The sequence below is a fragment of the Aspergillus luchuensis genome, chromosome 6 (genome assembly GCF_016861625.1).
Source record: "Aspergillus luchuensis IFO 4308 DNA, chromosome 6, nearly complete sequence".
In the NCBI taxonomy this organism is placed as follows: domain Eukaryota; kingdom Fungi; phylum Ascomycota; class Eurotiomycetes; order Eurotiales; family Aspergillaceae; genus Aspergillus; species Aspergillus luchuensis.
In genome coordinates, this window is record NC_054854.1 from 180,718 (window position 1) to 193,646 (window position 12,929).

A 12,929-nucleotide genomic window follows, 5' to 3' on the forward strand; every position below is an offset into this window, starting at 1 on the left:
GGAATTGATGGAATGAATGTAACGTTGCCAACACATTGATACTATTTCCAATGGCTTCGGGAGGAGGCTAAGGGAATCCCCTCTTATCCAGCGGGTACTTAGACAGCTGAGAGTGGGGACTAGCACGGCCGATATTTTTTATTGAATCAATTTTGGGTTCTGTGCCCGGTCAGACGGTAATAACCGTTCGGGGTTGTTAGTGCTTACGGGAATATGTTGATTGGACGTGTCGGTTATTCGCAGGTAGTGGGAGATAATTAGTCTGGATATGGCCGAGCTAGTATGCTTCGCTACTATACAACTGCATTAGTGGTCTTGGGGGGCGAAAAAGGGACTGACATGACAGGAGGCTCTCCAAGTCTGGGATGCGTGCGGCTCCAGACCATGTGCCTACTGCCTAGGAAGGGATCGTAAGAAGTATTTAAGCCTCAATGGGACCCAGTCTGGAGTGAATGACACCATCAAGTCTGTAAATCATCAATTGAGCTCCAATCAATACTTCCTTCCCCTCATAATGACCATGACTGCCACTACACCACCCCGTCGGGTATTCCTCATTAGCGTGCCACGCTCAGCATCCCATCTCCTTCTGAAGATCGTGGACATCCACAACCAACCCAAGTTCCTGACCAACGAACAAGGCGGCTACTTCTTCTTCCCGGCCTTCGCGCCCGCCATCCACGGCGGATACGCCGACAAGCCACTAAACGAGTGGACAGAGGCCCAAAAAGAAGAAATCAAGGCATCATTCCATGGCTGCGTCTCGAGTCTGGAAGAGTACTCGGAACGGGCACAAAATGCGGACAAAGCCATGTTCATCAAGGAACACGCATACTGGTTCATGAACCCGGCAGTGATGCACGAACTGATGACTGGAACAGAAGACCCAGAGCTGTTCAAGACGTTCCAGCTGCATTTATCTGAGAGCAGCTACGGACCCAACAGCTTCTCGCCCTCGAACAAGACCGTCCTGCCGGATGAATACCTCCGCAGCTGGCAAGTAGCGTTTATCATCCGACACCCGGCTTTAGCATGGGCGTCGATGTATCGCGCCATGACCAAGATCAAGGGCTTCGGAGGGATGGGCGATAAGGAGTTTATGGGGGTGTGGAAGACGAATACGACGCTGCGGTGGACCCGCATGGTGTATGATTGGTGTTTGGAACAACAGGGTGGTGCTCTGCCTGTGTTGATCGATGCGGATGATGTTACTCATAATCCGGCTGCTGTGAAGCGGTTCTGTGAGCTCACGGGGTTGGATCCTGAGAAGATTCAGTATGAGTGGAGTGAGGAGAGAGTCAAGGGGACGGGTCCGGGGATGCATGATACGGAAAATAAGCACTATGAGATGCAGATCAAGATTAATTGTGTTATGCGCTCGACGGTTGATGCGTCGTCGGGGATTGTTAAGGATAAGACGCCCTCGGGGCCTATTGATGTTGCCGTGGAGGTGGAGAAGTGGAAGGCTGAGTTTGGGGATGAGGCGGCGCAGCTGTTGCACGAGGCGGTTTTGGAGTCCTTGCCGGATTATGAGTATCTTAAGGAGCGGAGGATTGTTGTGTAGATTTAGTCTGTATGAATGATGAATCATTGTGGGGGTCTTCTTCTCTTGTTCTTCTGTCCTACAGTGTTACTCCTATCCTCTCAACCATGGCACATTAACAAGTTCTAAAGGCTTTAGTCTCACTAGCAGGAGGGCGGCAGTGCAACGTATGGATTCAAAATCGTTCAATGATACTGGGGTTACTACTGTGGTTACTTTCTGGGAACACAGATTAGTTAGTCAAGTGTCATTATAATATCTACTACTAAAGGAGGAACCTTCCGTGTACCAGAAGTATTAAGTCTCATCCGGTAGAGCCCTTCCTCACTACTATGCTACTAGGCAAACTAATATGCATTTCAAGAAGCATCCCTCATGATAACGTCCCCATCAGCATCATGTGTACGAACATTGCTATCCTGTCGGCCTCTGATAGATTTCCGAAAGTTGATAGAATTGGGCCGAGTCGCTCTTCTCTGGCCGAACGGTTTATAAAGGGGACGGGTCGATACGGAAGTGTCACAACCTTTGTCAAAATGGCAGTCTCCGATCTGATTCGTCTGGACGTGGCCCTCCTGTACTTGAACTGAAGACCCAAAGGCGACGGCCCAGGAACTCACAATATTACTATCGATGGATTGCTGGTGCTGATTCTGCTGCCCGGAGGTCGTTGACGCGCCTTGGACTGCCCCGTTTCCCGAGGACCGTTGGAACGCGTTAGACAGGCTTATGTCCCTGGCGAGATCGTTGACGTGGTGCGGATCCTGACTCTGGCGTTGCTGGTTCCTCAAGATAGTTGGCACAAAGATGTCCTTGTCGCTGTCGCTGGAGGTATCAGGTTCGGTGTCACCTTTATTCACGGACGTTTCTGTGTCTTTCTGGCTGTCGCGCCAACCAGCGCCAACCACAATGGAGTTTGAGGAGCCTGTCATGACGATTTCAGTTGGGACTATTCTGCAACTACGTCGGATTAGCGAGAGTCAGAGGGTTCGAGGTTTCAATCACCTTAGATTACGTCCACATCATCTTGAGGAGCAATACTATGCAAGAAATCTCGGGCTTAGGCCTGGTGAGTAGTTCTACAAGGTAGCTCTGTGAGCGCCAAAAAGGATAGGACGCTTGGTGAGTATGCAAAGCATATCGCATTCATTGCTGTTACTTCACTGAATCCCTTCAGGATTGAACTCCTGTGGCTCTAGTCTGCCATATTCTTGCCATCCTATACTCTTTCGCAAGGACGTGTAATCAAAGCCATTCCGGATCTATCCACTGGCTAGGCTCGCAGATTCCACGCTAGAAGTGAGTCTTTGCCTTAGGGTTACTAGCCATCGATGGTAGATCATTCGATATTCGCGGCTCGGAATCATTCTCCACTCGCTAACTTTTGCCGCTTTGCGTCATGGATAAAGTTGGATGGCGTTTCGCCCAACCCACCACCACTTGCTTTGGACAGTCTTGAGATTGGCCTGTTATGACACAAAGCTGCATCTATTTATCGTCACCAGTGAGGGTAGGACGGTTGTGACAGTCACATATATGACTAAGCTAAATTATGCGGAGACTAGGCCTGAAACAGACCAGACAGACGAGGGCTACTCCTCAATCCGGTGGACGGTGGCATCACGTGCCCACACAGATCCGGACTGAGGTTCTTCCCGTCGTTCCAGAAAAACTTTGAACGATCGACAAAGTCAATTGTCAGTTCGCCACGCAGGGGACATTGAGTCGGGGAAGTTTACCGCTCAGAACTTCAGAGTTCAATATGTCTTTCACTTCCCCAGGACAGCCAAGACATGTCTGCCAGAGCCCCAGATGCCCAGGAATTGCCTCCCTCCAGGTTGTGCGGAGGCGCTGCCAGTATCACAGCATTCTGTGACTAATTGCCATCGCCAACTGCGACTCAATCACACCGTGCAAGTGGGGTTCGTTGCCGCGTGTCCAACCAAAGAATTGCCTCGAGACGGGTGGAGAAGCACGAACAAGTGGTGCGAACGTGGTTCCCGATGTCGCGATGCAGGTACCCAGCGGCGAATAAAACATTTTTCTCCGCGCGTGGCCGAGTGTGGCGAGCTGTCGTTGTCGCCTACAAGAACTCTGGGGTGAACCTCTTTTCTCGGTGTGTCATCACTCCTACACCTTTGCATCTTACCCGCCAAGATGCACCAGTCCACCACTGTCACCATGGAGGACGAGAAAATCCGCCAGTACGGATACGGTGGTCCTCAGGTGGTCAACTACGACGATGAAGCTCCCCCGCTCAAGGGTGAGCTGGAGCTCAACGTCGGTGGCCGTGGTGCTACCCAACGGCGGCTGAAAAACTATCAGGTCAGCATGATCGGGTTCTGTGGTGGTATTGGAACCGGTCTTTTCGTGGGAACAGGCTCTGCATATGCAGACGCAGGTCCCGCTGGCTTGCTGCTGGCCTACATCGTCATTGGATTTGTGCTGTGGTGTGTGATGCAGAGTATCGCAGAATTGGCTACCTTGCTGCCCACAGCGGGATCGTTCCCTCACTGGGCCACTCGTTTCATCGATCCGGCTGTCGGCTTCTCCCTCGCTATCACATACGGTTATTGCTATACAATCGCGATTGCTTCAGAAGTATCCGCTTCTGCGGTCATTGTTGGTTATTGGACAGACATAACACCAGCGGTGGTCATTACGGTCGGGCTGGTGCTGATTTTGGCTATCAACCTGATGAGCGTACGCTTTTATGGTGAAAGTGAGGTCATCGCAGGCGCTATCAAGGTCTTGTGCTTTGTCGGATTGGTTTTTGTCGCTATCGTCATCACCTCTGGTGGCGGTCCTAATCACCAAACCATCGGATTCCGCTACTGGCACAACCCGGGCGCCTGGACGAACTACAACGGCATCACTGGCCCGACCGGACACTTCCTCGGATTCTTGTCTGCCTTTGTCAACGCGTCCTTCAGTTTCGTCGGTGTTGAAACAGTCGTCATCACTGCCGCCGAATCGGTCGACCCGCACTACTCCATCCCCAAAGCTGCCCGTCGCGTGACATACCGTATTGCATTCTTCTACATCCTCGGTGCACTTCTCATCGGACTCATCGTCAGCCCTACAAACAAAGACTTGGTCTCCGGTTCCGGCAATGCCAACAGCTCTCCTTGGGTCATTGCCATCAAGCAAGCCGGGATTAGCGCTCTGCCGTCTATAGTCAACGCCTGTATTCTTATATCGGCTTGGTCTGCAGGCAATTCCTATTGCTGGGTAGGATCGCGCATGATCGTGGCCATGACGACCGACCGCCAGTTGCCGCAGGTGTTTGGCCGGGTTAACAAGATGGGCGTGCCATACGTTGCCGTCATCACCTCCTGGCTTTTTGGCCCGTTGGCGTACCTGAGTAAGTAATCCTGGTATTATTGTGTCGGACTCCCGATTAACGGTTGCTATAGGTCTTGGCTCCGGCGGTCCGGCGCAAGCTTTCAACTGGCTTCTCAATCTGAGCACCATTGCTGGCCTAATCGCGTGGGCGACACTGTCCTTCTGTTACATTCGCTTCTATTCCGCCATGAAAGCGCAGGGCGTCAGTCGGGACACTTTGCCCTGGAAGTCGCCCTTCCAGCCATACACGGCGTGGGTGGGTTTCATTGGCTCAACGATCATCACCCTGGTGGCGGGTTTCCCGGTGTTCCTCAAGGGTAACTGGTCCACTTCGGACTTTTTCGCCTCGTATGTGGGCATTCCTATCTTTATCGTGCCGATTATCCTCTGGAAGGTTTTCAACCGCACGAAGGTAAGCAGCCCCGTCTTCATCTGGTGCCGAGTGGTGTAGCTAACTGGTGGTGCAGTTTCAGCGCAGCGCCAACATCGACCTCTGGTCCGGTCGGCTGCAGGAGGGCGAGATTGTCATTCGAGAGGGCGGGCCCAAGACCCGTGTGAGACGCTTCGTGGACTGGTTCTTCTAAGTGTGGACTGGTTCCAAATTCAACTTTTTCTGTGCATTTGTGCATCTTTCGGCGGAGATACCCATTATGTTTTTCATGCAATTTCAACAATTTGCAACCCGTCACAAAAGTGTTAGACTTTTTTCTATATACATATTATACACGTTTAATTTACTCCTGGCGGAGCTGTTCGCGAAGCCTCTTGATATCATTGAACGAAGCCTTGCAGCAACCGCCCACGAGGATCGAGCTGAACCGTCCAGTGGCGGCAGCGTCATTGACCACCTGTGACAATTGCACCTCCCAGGGTCGCTGTCATAATCCCTGCAGTCAGCACATACCATCCAAGATCACAACCAACAATTAAAGCATCACTTACCGAATCAGCCGTACCACTCTTATCCTGCACCTTCTCCCACGTCTGCGTAGCAGTATTATAAACCTCTCCCTGCGTACCATCAGGATACAGCACCAACGCCGGCCTCTCCTGAATCCTCCCCTCCCTCAGCAACCTCCCCACCGCATCCCCAAACAACCCAACCAACTTGGGCAACTTATGAAGCTTCGTACAATTGATTCCAATCCCCCACGGCGTCGCACCCCCCTCAATGGGCAACAACATCGCCTCGACCACCTCATCAACAGTACTCCCATCAGGCAAGGTATCCTTATCCTCGACCGGGAAAACACACGCCACCCAAAACGGCACCCCCTCACAAAACCCCTTGGAAGACCACACAGCCCTCCTCACAGCCCTCACCTCATCAATCCTCGGCACCGTCTCCATCGCAATATACTTGACCCTCTCCCGCAACCCCTTCCCCTCCATTGCCTCATCATCAAAAAGCCCCAACCGATCCGTATGCCACCTCCACAACTTCTCCTCATCATCATGCTCCCCATCATACTTCCCACTATACTCCTGCCCGGGGATCATGCACGCGCCATAGGGGCCCAGACTCAGCGCCACAGAGGCCGAAGTATCCTGCACCGCTTGTTCGGCAACGTCGAGCGCTGTGCGGAGATATCCAGCGATACTGGCGCGGGGGATTCCCGACGGGTGCGAGGGGGTTTTTGTGCGCTGGAAACCCTCGGGCGAGACTTGGTAGGTGGCGGTAAGGAGGACGTCGACGGCGGCGGTGGTGGTGAAGTCGCGTTGGCAGGAGAGGAGGGTTTTAGGGTCGGAGATCATTAGGTGCGAGGACCAGAGCGGGGTGGTGTCGCTGCTGAAGGTGATGTTGTAGTGGTCTTGGAGGGAGGTGCCGAGACCGCCGTCGAGAATTAGGATGGGTGTTTTTGCCATCTTGTAATGGTGTTGATTGATTGATTGATGGATTGACGATGGGAGATGGTGTGTTGAGGGTGAAAGAGGGGAGATAAGAGGAGGAAGAGAGAATATTTCCTCAGGTTCTGGTGGTATTGCGACAACGGAATGGAATGGGCTTTGGCTGCCCCGCAATGTGGGGTTGTTTGCGTAGGTTGCAATTTGCGATCGGGTTGCGATGGATTAAGTTTATCAGAGTATTATCATTATTTACATGACTGTTGCTGTGCGAAGATAGTTTGCAGTATATTCAAGTGTAATATTCAATGTCTAAGGATACTGGTGCCGTGGATTGGTGGGCATTGTGCATGGATTTCTTCATGGGGGCTGAGATCACGGGACGTCATTGACTGTCTTCTATTAACTAAAACATTCCAGCCAAGCCATTCCGCTCTGTTCTAGAAGCTCAGTCGGACTTTGACAGGCGGATTACCTGTCCTCTTATGCCCCGGGCGGGAATTGTACAGAGTCAACCCTTTGCCTTCATATTTATCAATTTTGTTCCATGCTAATAATGTCTCAGTCCATCACGTCACTTCCCTCGTGAAACCTTCGCGACCATCCACCTTCCACAACCGTCGCAATGAAAACCGCAATACTTCTCTCAGTTGACCGCATAGTCTAGGCAGCTATCACCTACTCTTCAAGACATTGCATCGACAAGAAAAGATCTCCCTAATAGAACACTGCACACTGCCGATCCATAAACTATGGTGCGAGCGGTGTGCCATGACTGTGACAGGCACCAGCATCATCACAGCTAAGCCATCATTCTATTGATGCACTCTGGATCAATGAAGCGCAGTAAATAATACCTCGGCAAACCCACGAGTGGATATGATCATCTGAGGCTTATACCTCACACCAATCAAGCTATCACCAGTGAAATTGATTGATTGATTGATAGGCAGAGCCGTTTCTCATACGCTAGATAGGGAATAGAATAGAATAGAATACTGTTCGTAATTCCCATGTTAGGTTACTGTACAACATCAGGATGACATCCATGTCAAACCTGCGACCGTCCCTGTCTAGATTGTGGCTTTGATCAATAGTCCCCCTCCGCCGTCATGTCGCACCCTGATACACAGCCCCAGCCACAATGTTCCACCTAGAGTGATCTATTAGATTAGATGCATGGGATGGGCACACATCCTACGGAGCTAATAACAAGCCACTTTGACGACTAGCACTGTCACGGCGGCTAACTCCTCCATGAGGATACCACTCACTGCCGGCCACTCACAGGTTCAACCAGGAACAGTCAACCAATGACAACGAACGGAAAAGCGAAACTCCCTCACAACAATACGTACATAGTATCGAGTAGAGTAGACCCTGCAGAGTTTTACAATGATAGACAGACAGAGAGACAGACAATACTCGCAATCCGATGCAAGGGACCATGGGAAAACAGTCGGTCGGCCCAACGTCTACAAAACCAGACCCTGCCTTCTCCATACTGTCAGTAAGTAACTGCCGCAGTATCTTTATCCCGGGCCAATCTGACTCGGTAATAGTGTCCGATACTAGGTAACCAGGGAATAATGGAAATCGGTACGCAGCAAAGAAAAAAAAAAAAACGAAAATGAGGTTGCCTAAGACCATTTAGGCGATAGTGCTAAGAATAGATCAGCATTGGCACAGCCCCATTGGCCCAGCATCCAAGCAAAGCTTAGGTAAAGCTTGGAGAAACTGCCCTGTTGTATTGTAATGTATGTGTATTGGGATCGCTCGTATTCGGGTCTGTTGACAAGAACAGAGCAGAAGCAACGCGGGCGTTTTCGACTGACCAAAATTGAGTCGGGCGATGGGAGCGAAAGCAGTATGGTTAGTTGCCGATCCGCGAATTCTAGGTTTGCGGGAGACATGAAAGTTACGGGACTATTGAAGTTGAATGTATGGTCTTGGATGATACCATGGTGATACCTAGATGGACATTACAGAGTTCAGAGCAAGCGAAGCAAGTACGTAGTAAGCATCATACCTGGTTAATCATCGAGGAAGAAAGAAAGAAAGAGAAAGAAGACTGACACAGACATCATCCTCCCTCCTCACCTGGATCTCTGCATGAACCGCGCGTCTATAACACCTCCCAATTATAGTACAAGCATCCAAGTTTCATCAACCACAACACAGCCCGGCCAACCCCCAGCCACGGCAAACCCGGCACAACACACCACACAAACATCTTCCCAGACAAATGAAGACAGCCAAGAAATCATGGGTTGATCCGGCGAATCCCATGACAAACAAGTCGGCCGTGCCAAGAAATTACTAGCCGGCAGGGCTGAGCGGGAGGTTGACGTGGACCATCTCGTGGCTGTGAGTGGCTGTATTCATACCAACCTCCCCGCTTTCTCAGCATGAAGCATACAGATTCTTTCTGTTTTTGTGTCTTCTTCGCTAACCCCCACCCGTATCATTACACTATTAATACAGTGACGCTTACTTTACTTACACCCCGACCCACACGGAATGAAATCGCCTGGTCGTGGACCCCTGATCCAGAGAAATTGTACTGTTACTATGGCGGATGGATCCGATCATCGTTTTTTTAAAACATAAATAGCGGGTGTTGCTCCTCGCTTTGATTCATTTTGTTACAACTGTCTACTACCACTATCTGCTTGATACTTATCTATCTCTACCCTCACCTACTTACAAAAAACAACACCCTACACTACACTACACTACAGTCAAAATGGTCTTCAACTGGTTCAAGTCTTCCAAGGAGGAGTCCTCCGCTACCCAACAACCCTCCTGGGACGCCAACACCATGACCATGCAGCAGCCTTCTAGCCCCGAGGCTCCTTCTACTGAGCGCGTTGTTACGCAGCAGCCTGTACGATATCCCTTTCCCCCAACAACTATCAGATAACATAGATAAAAACTAACGAGTATTTCCAGAACACCCAGGAAGAAATGAAGATGGGTCTGCGTGGTGGTGGTGCCGGTGATGTGTGCTGCGGAGTGTATGTTCATCCCATTCCTTCCTTCTAACCTACTCTTTAAGTAATGGCGATGCTGATTTTGGATTCTTGTTGTCTAGTTGCGCCGGTCTTCTCTGCTTCGAGTGCTGCGAGGAGTGCTGCTAAGCAAACACCTCCTTCCTCCCTCTCATACATACGTTCGACTACTGTCTCCGTATCTTGACGAAGAAAGATAAAAACAAAAAAAGAAATAATAAGGAAACGGACATGTGCTGCCCATCTATGAGACGAGCTATGAAATGCGGACCTGGGTCACGATGATTTCATGGATATGGCCGATGGATGGATGATGGATGGTGTTTCAGTTGGTTTTGGATTTGCCCTTGCGAGATCGCTTATACCCGGTGTTTCTATCACATCTACTTTTTCTCTATTTTCGCTTGGTTCTAGAAATGAATTGAGTTAAGATGATCGTTGGTCAGTGCACTGTAGATTAAACTTGGATTTGAGCTATTATCAGATGGCAGTCTTGTTGCGCGCTAACTTTGCGTCGCGAATATTGTAAGTCCGATTTTGCGAATGATTAGTCCATCAGACTGCGCTGCTCTTTCTCATATGTTACCTGCTTCGGACCCATCGTGCCAGGCCCGTACTCCACGCTACCATCCGCGAACAGACCAACTGACCTGACCAGTCCCCCGCTGATATCGTTGATGACTTGGCTGAACTGAAGCCCCCTGTTCACCTTGCATCGAGTACTGGCCGACTCGCAGTGAGCCACCAGGGCAGCCGCCGTTCGGAAGATGCGAAGACATCCAGGGCACCTAATAAGTCGTGAGTCAGACCATAGTCAACCGTCATTCAAGCATGCAGCAGCTTACTGAATGCCTCTGTTCTGGTTGGTCTTCGTTACGACATGCTCCTCGAAGTCTCTCATGCTGGAGAATTCAGCCTTACAGGGGCAGATAAACTTGCCGTGGAAGGAACTGAAGTATACGGTAGGGTCCCAGTTCCGGTCCAGCGCCCGAAGAGTGTATCCTGCGTCAAGGTGGTCAATGCCGAAGGAGTTGCTTGGGCCTGGGCTTGGGCTCGATGGCCTCGCGATCTTTCCGGCAGATGCTGATTGTTCTCTCGTCTCGCGAACCGAAGACGGAGAAGCAATCGACGACTTGCTCTTCGGTTCCGGGATGTTGTCGTCAAGAGATAGACCGCTCACCCCGCCCACGACAGATTGAGTGGCCTCGTTGTCAGGGTCCATCTCCAAAAGGTCCTGGTCAATATGGACTCCGCCGTCTTGGCAATCGGGTTCAGCGCTCTCACCCTCGTTACCTGTCTTAAGCGCCTCTCGGAAGAGGAGTCTTTTTGACTGTTCCTGTAGCAGACTAGATAAGGGGATATTTGGGCAATCGCCGCTCTCGACGTGATTCACCATGGCACCTGCCATCTTAAACTTCTGTCCGCAGCCGTAACAGGTCAGGGTCTGCGGAGTTCGGTGTTGCTGGATAGACATCAAGAGAATTAGCTTGGAAAGATGTGAAGGGTCAACAAATGCCAATATGAAGGATACCCACCTGACGGGTATGAAGGTCTCTACCACCCTCGCTGCGGAAATCGATACCACAAACTACACACACGATATGCTTGTCACTCTTGATCTTGTGGAGCAGAAGATACTCATCATCCTGGAAATCCTCGTCGCAACGGCTGCAATAGTCGTGTTCGTTCACCTTGTGCCTCTTCATCTCCCCTACCGATGTAAAGACACCGCTGCACTCCTTGTAGGTGCAGGGCACCCTGGTGGGAAATCGTTGAGTGGACATCTTGAACTCGTCAAGTAACTTGTCAAGTAGATGTGGATGGAATGTCTGAATGGTAGAAGGAGGAGTAGGTGTAGTTTTGAACAGGGAGGTTAGAAGAGTGTGCTGGTCAAAGTCTGCTAAATTCACCGAAATGGCGATGAATGAGAGTCACCCTAGACGACACCTGCCTAAATAGGAAGGCATGCACTCGAAGCGAGACGGAGTGAAACCTGCTGGGAAGCGTTTCATACTTCAAGATCTACGGGAGGTTTCACATATCGCATGAAATGAAGTGGCATTGAAGTAGGAATGAACTAAACAAATTCATTACTTCTCACTCACTTTGTACCTACAGCCAGTTAATACGGGCCCACTAGCCACATACTAAAGACAATTCAAAAAAGAAATTCATTATCCAGTCATTTACAAAACACTATATATGCATTCACCAAACCCGATCTCCGTACACTTCGTATTTAGAACCGCGAGAAGGGCAGCCTAACAAAGTCAGTAAATCACCAGCGAAGCGACCATCAATCATCCAAACAACTCACCACTTTCCACGCAGAGTAATCACGGCCCAGTTATTTCCATCCGCATCTGTCTCCTTCTCCACCTTGGTCGAGAAAGAGATAGCGCTCATAATACCATCACCAAACTTCTCGTTCAACACCGCCTTGTATGCGTACCCATAGTTCTGCACAATCTCATACAACCGGTAAATCAAGGGCTCCTTGGGAGGCATCTCCACGGTGCGACCACGGTCGGGAAAACCACTAAGCCTTTCCTCCAGAGCATCGTGAGGGATGGTGAGGAGCGATGCGAGTTTCTCGATGTCTTCGGGGGAAGCCTTGGCCTGGCCGTAGAAGATAGCAGCGGTAGCCACTTCATTGCGGCCAATGTGCTGGGCAATCTGCTCGAAGCTCAGCTTCTTGGCGGCTTTGGCCTTGAAGAGGGTCTCCGACGCGGACGGGAGGTTGGGATGCTGGGCAGTCTGTTGTTCGAGGGTGATGAGCTCATGCTTTCCTCCTATTCTCGGCATCATGTATTGGAGGGAGGGCTTACGTCAAGAGTGGCGAGAGACATTGTGTCGGTAGGATGCTCGGGCAGAAACGGCGATGGAGAAGAATTGATGAGATTGAATTGGCGCAGGGGAAGACGGGATTCTAAAAGCTGGCTGCCAAGGTCAAGTAGATGGAGATGGAGGGGTGTCATTCTTAAATAATCGGCGGTGATCCGCTTTTCTCCAACTGTCGTGCGGGGTACTTGCCGTCTCGTTGCAACGGTGGGGAGCTCATGTTGTGAGGGGGAACATCAACAATGCCATTGCTTCCGCGTGATTTATTTGTGTTAGCTCTCAAGCTTTCCGTGAGGTATCACAACTATAGACTCACTGGTAAGTGGCGACATTGGCAGCACCCT

The 12,929-nt window shown here is 50.6% G+C and overlaps 7 protein-coding genes across 7 annotated transcripts; 3 read left to right on the forward strand and 4 right to left on the reverse strand.

Annotated features, from left to right (window-relative positions):
• Positions 1–514: 514 nt before the first annotated feature.
• Positions 515–1,564, forward strand: AKAW2_60073S (uncharacterized protein; the record flags this gene model as incomplete). Its single annotated transcript, XM_041692158.1, has 1 exon — positions 515–1,564. The coding sequence occupies one exon, from the start codon at positions 515–517 to the stop codon at positions 1,562–1,564; it is 1,050 nt and encodes a 349-aa protein (XP_041545571.1).
• A 338-nt stretch (positions 1,565–1,902) lies between these two features.
• AKAW2_60074A (uncharacterized protein) lies at positions 1,903–2,475 on the reverse strand (the record flags this gene model as incomplete). Its single annotated transcript, XM_041692159.1, has 1 exon — positions 1,903–2,475. One exon carries the CDS (start codon positions 2,473–2,475, stop codon positions 1,903–1,905), a length of 573 nt encoding a protein of 190 aa, XP_041545572.1.
• A 1,225-nt stretch (positions 2,476–3,700) lies between these two features.
• On the forward strand, positions 3,701–5,472 carry AKAW2_60075S (putative amino acid permease; the record flags this gene model as incomplete). Its single annotated transcript, XM_041692160.1, has 3 exons — positions 3,701–4,907; positions 4,960–5,300; positions 5,356–5,472. 3 exons carry the CDS (start codon positions 3,701–3,703, stop codon positions 5,470–5,472), a joined length of 1,665 nt encoding a protein of 554 aa, XP_041545573.1.
• Positions 5,473–5,622: 150 nt separating this feature from the next.
• Positions 5,623–6,754, reverse strand: AKAW2_60076A (homocysteine S-methyltransferase family protein; the record flags this gene model as incomplete). Its single annotated transcript, XM_041692161.1, has 2 exons — positions 5,623–5,763; positions 5,831–6,754. The coding sequence occupies 2 exons, from the start codon at positions 6,752–6,754 to the stop codon at positions 5,623–5,625; spliced, it is 1,065 nt and encodes a 354-aa protein (XP_041545574.1).
• A 2,725-nt stretch (positions 6,755–9,479) lies between these two features.
• On the forward strand, positions 9,480–9,873 carry AKAW2_60077S (uncharacterized protein; the record flags this gene model as incomplete). Its single annotated transcript, XM_041692162.1, has 3 exons — positions 9,480–9,620; positions 9,686–9,750; positions 9,828–9,873. The coding sequence occupies 3 exons, from the start codon at positions 9,480–9,482 to the stop codon at positions 9,871–9,873; spliced, it is 252 nt and encodes an 83-aa protein (XP_041545575.1).
• Positions 9,874–10,291: 418 nt separating this feature from the next.
• On the reverse strand, positions 10,292–11,528 carry AKAW2_60078A (putative C2H2 finger domain protein; the record flags this gene model as incomplete). Its single annotated transcript, XM_041692163.1, has 3 exons — positions 10,292–10,532; positions 10,590–11,206; positions 11,280–11,528. 3 exons carry the CDS (start codon positions 11,526–11,528, stop codon positions 10,292–10,294), a joined length of 1,107 nt encoding a protein of 368 aa, XP_041545576.1.
• A 455-nt stretch (positions 11,529–11,983) lies between these two features.
• Positions 11,984–12,593, reverse strand: cyn1 (putative cyanate hydratase; the record flags this gene model as incomplete). Its single annotated transcript, XM_041692164.1, has 3 exons — positions 11,984–12,005; positions 12,062–12,501; positions 12,573–12,593. 3 exons carry the CDS (start codon positions 12,591–12,593, stop codon positions 11,984–11,986), a joined length of 483 nt encoding a protein of 160 aa, XP_041545577.1.
• Between the last annotated feature and the right edge of the window lie 336 nt (positions 12,594–12,929).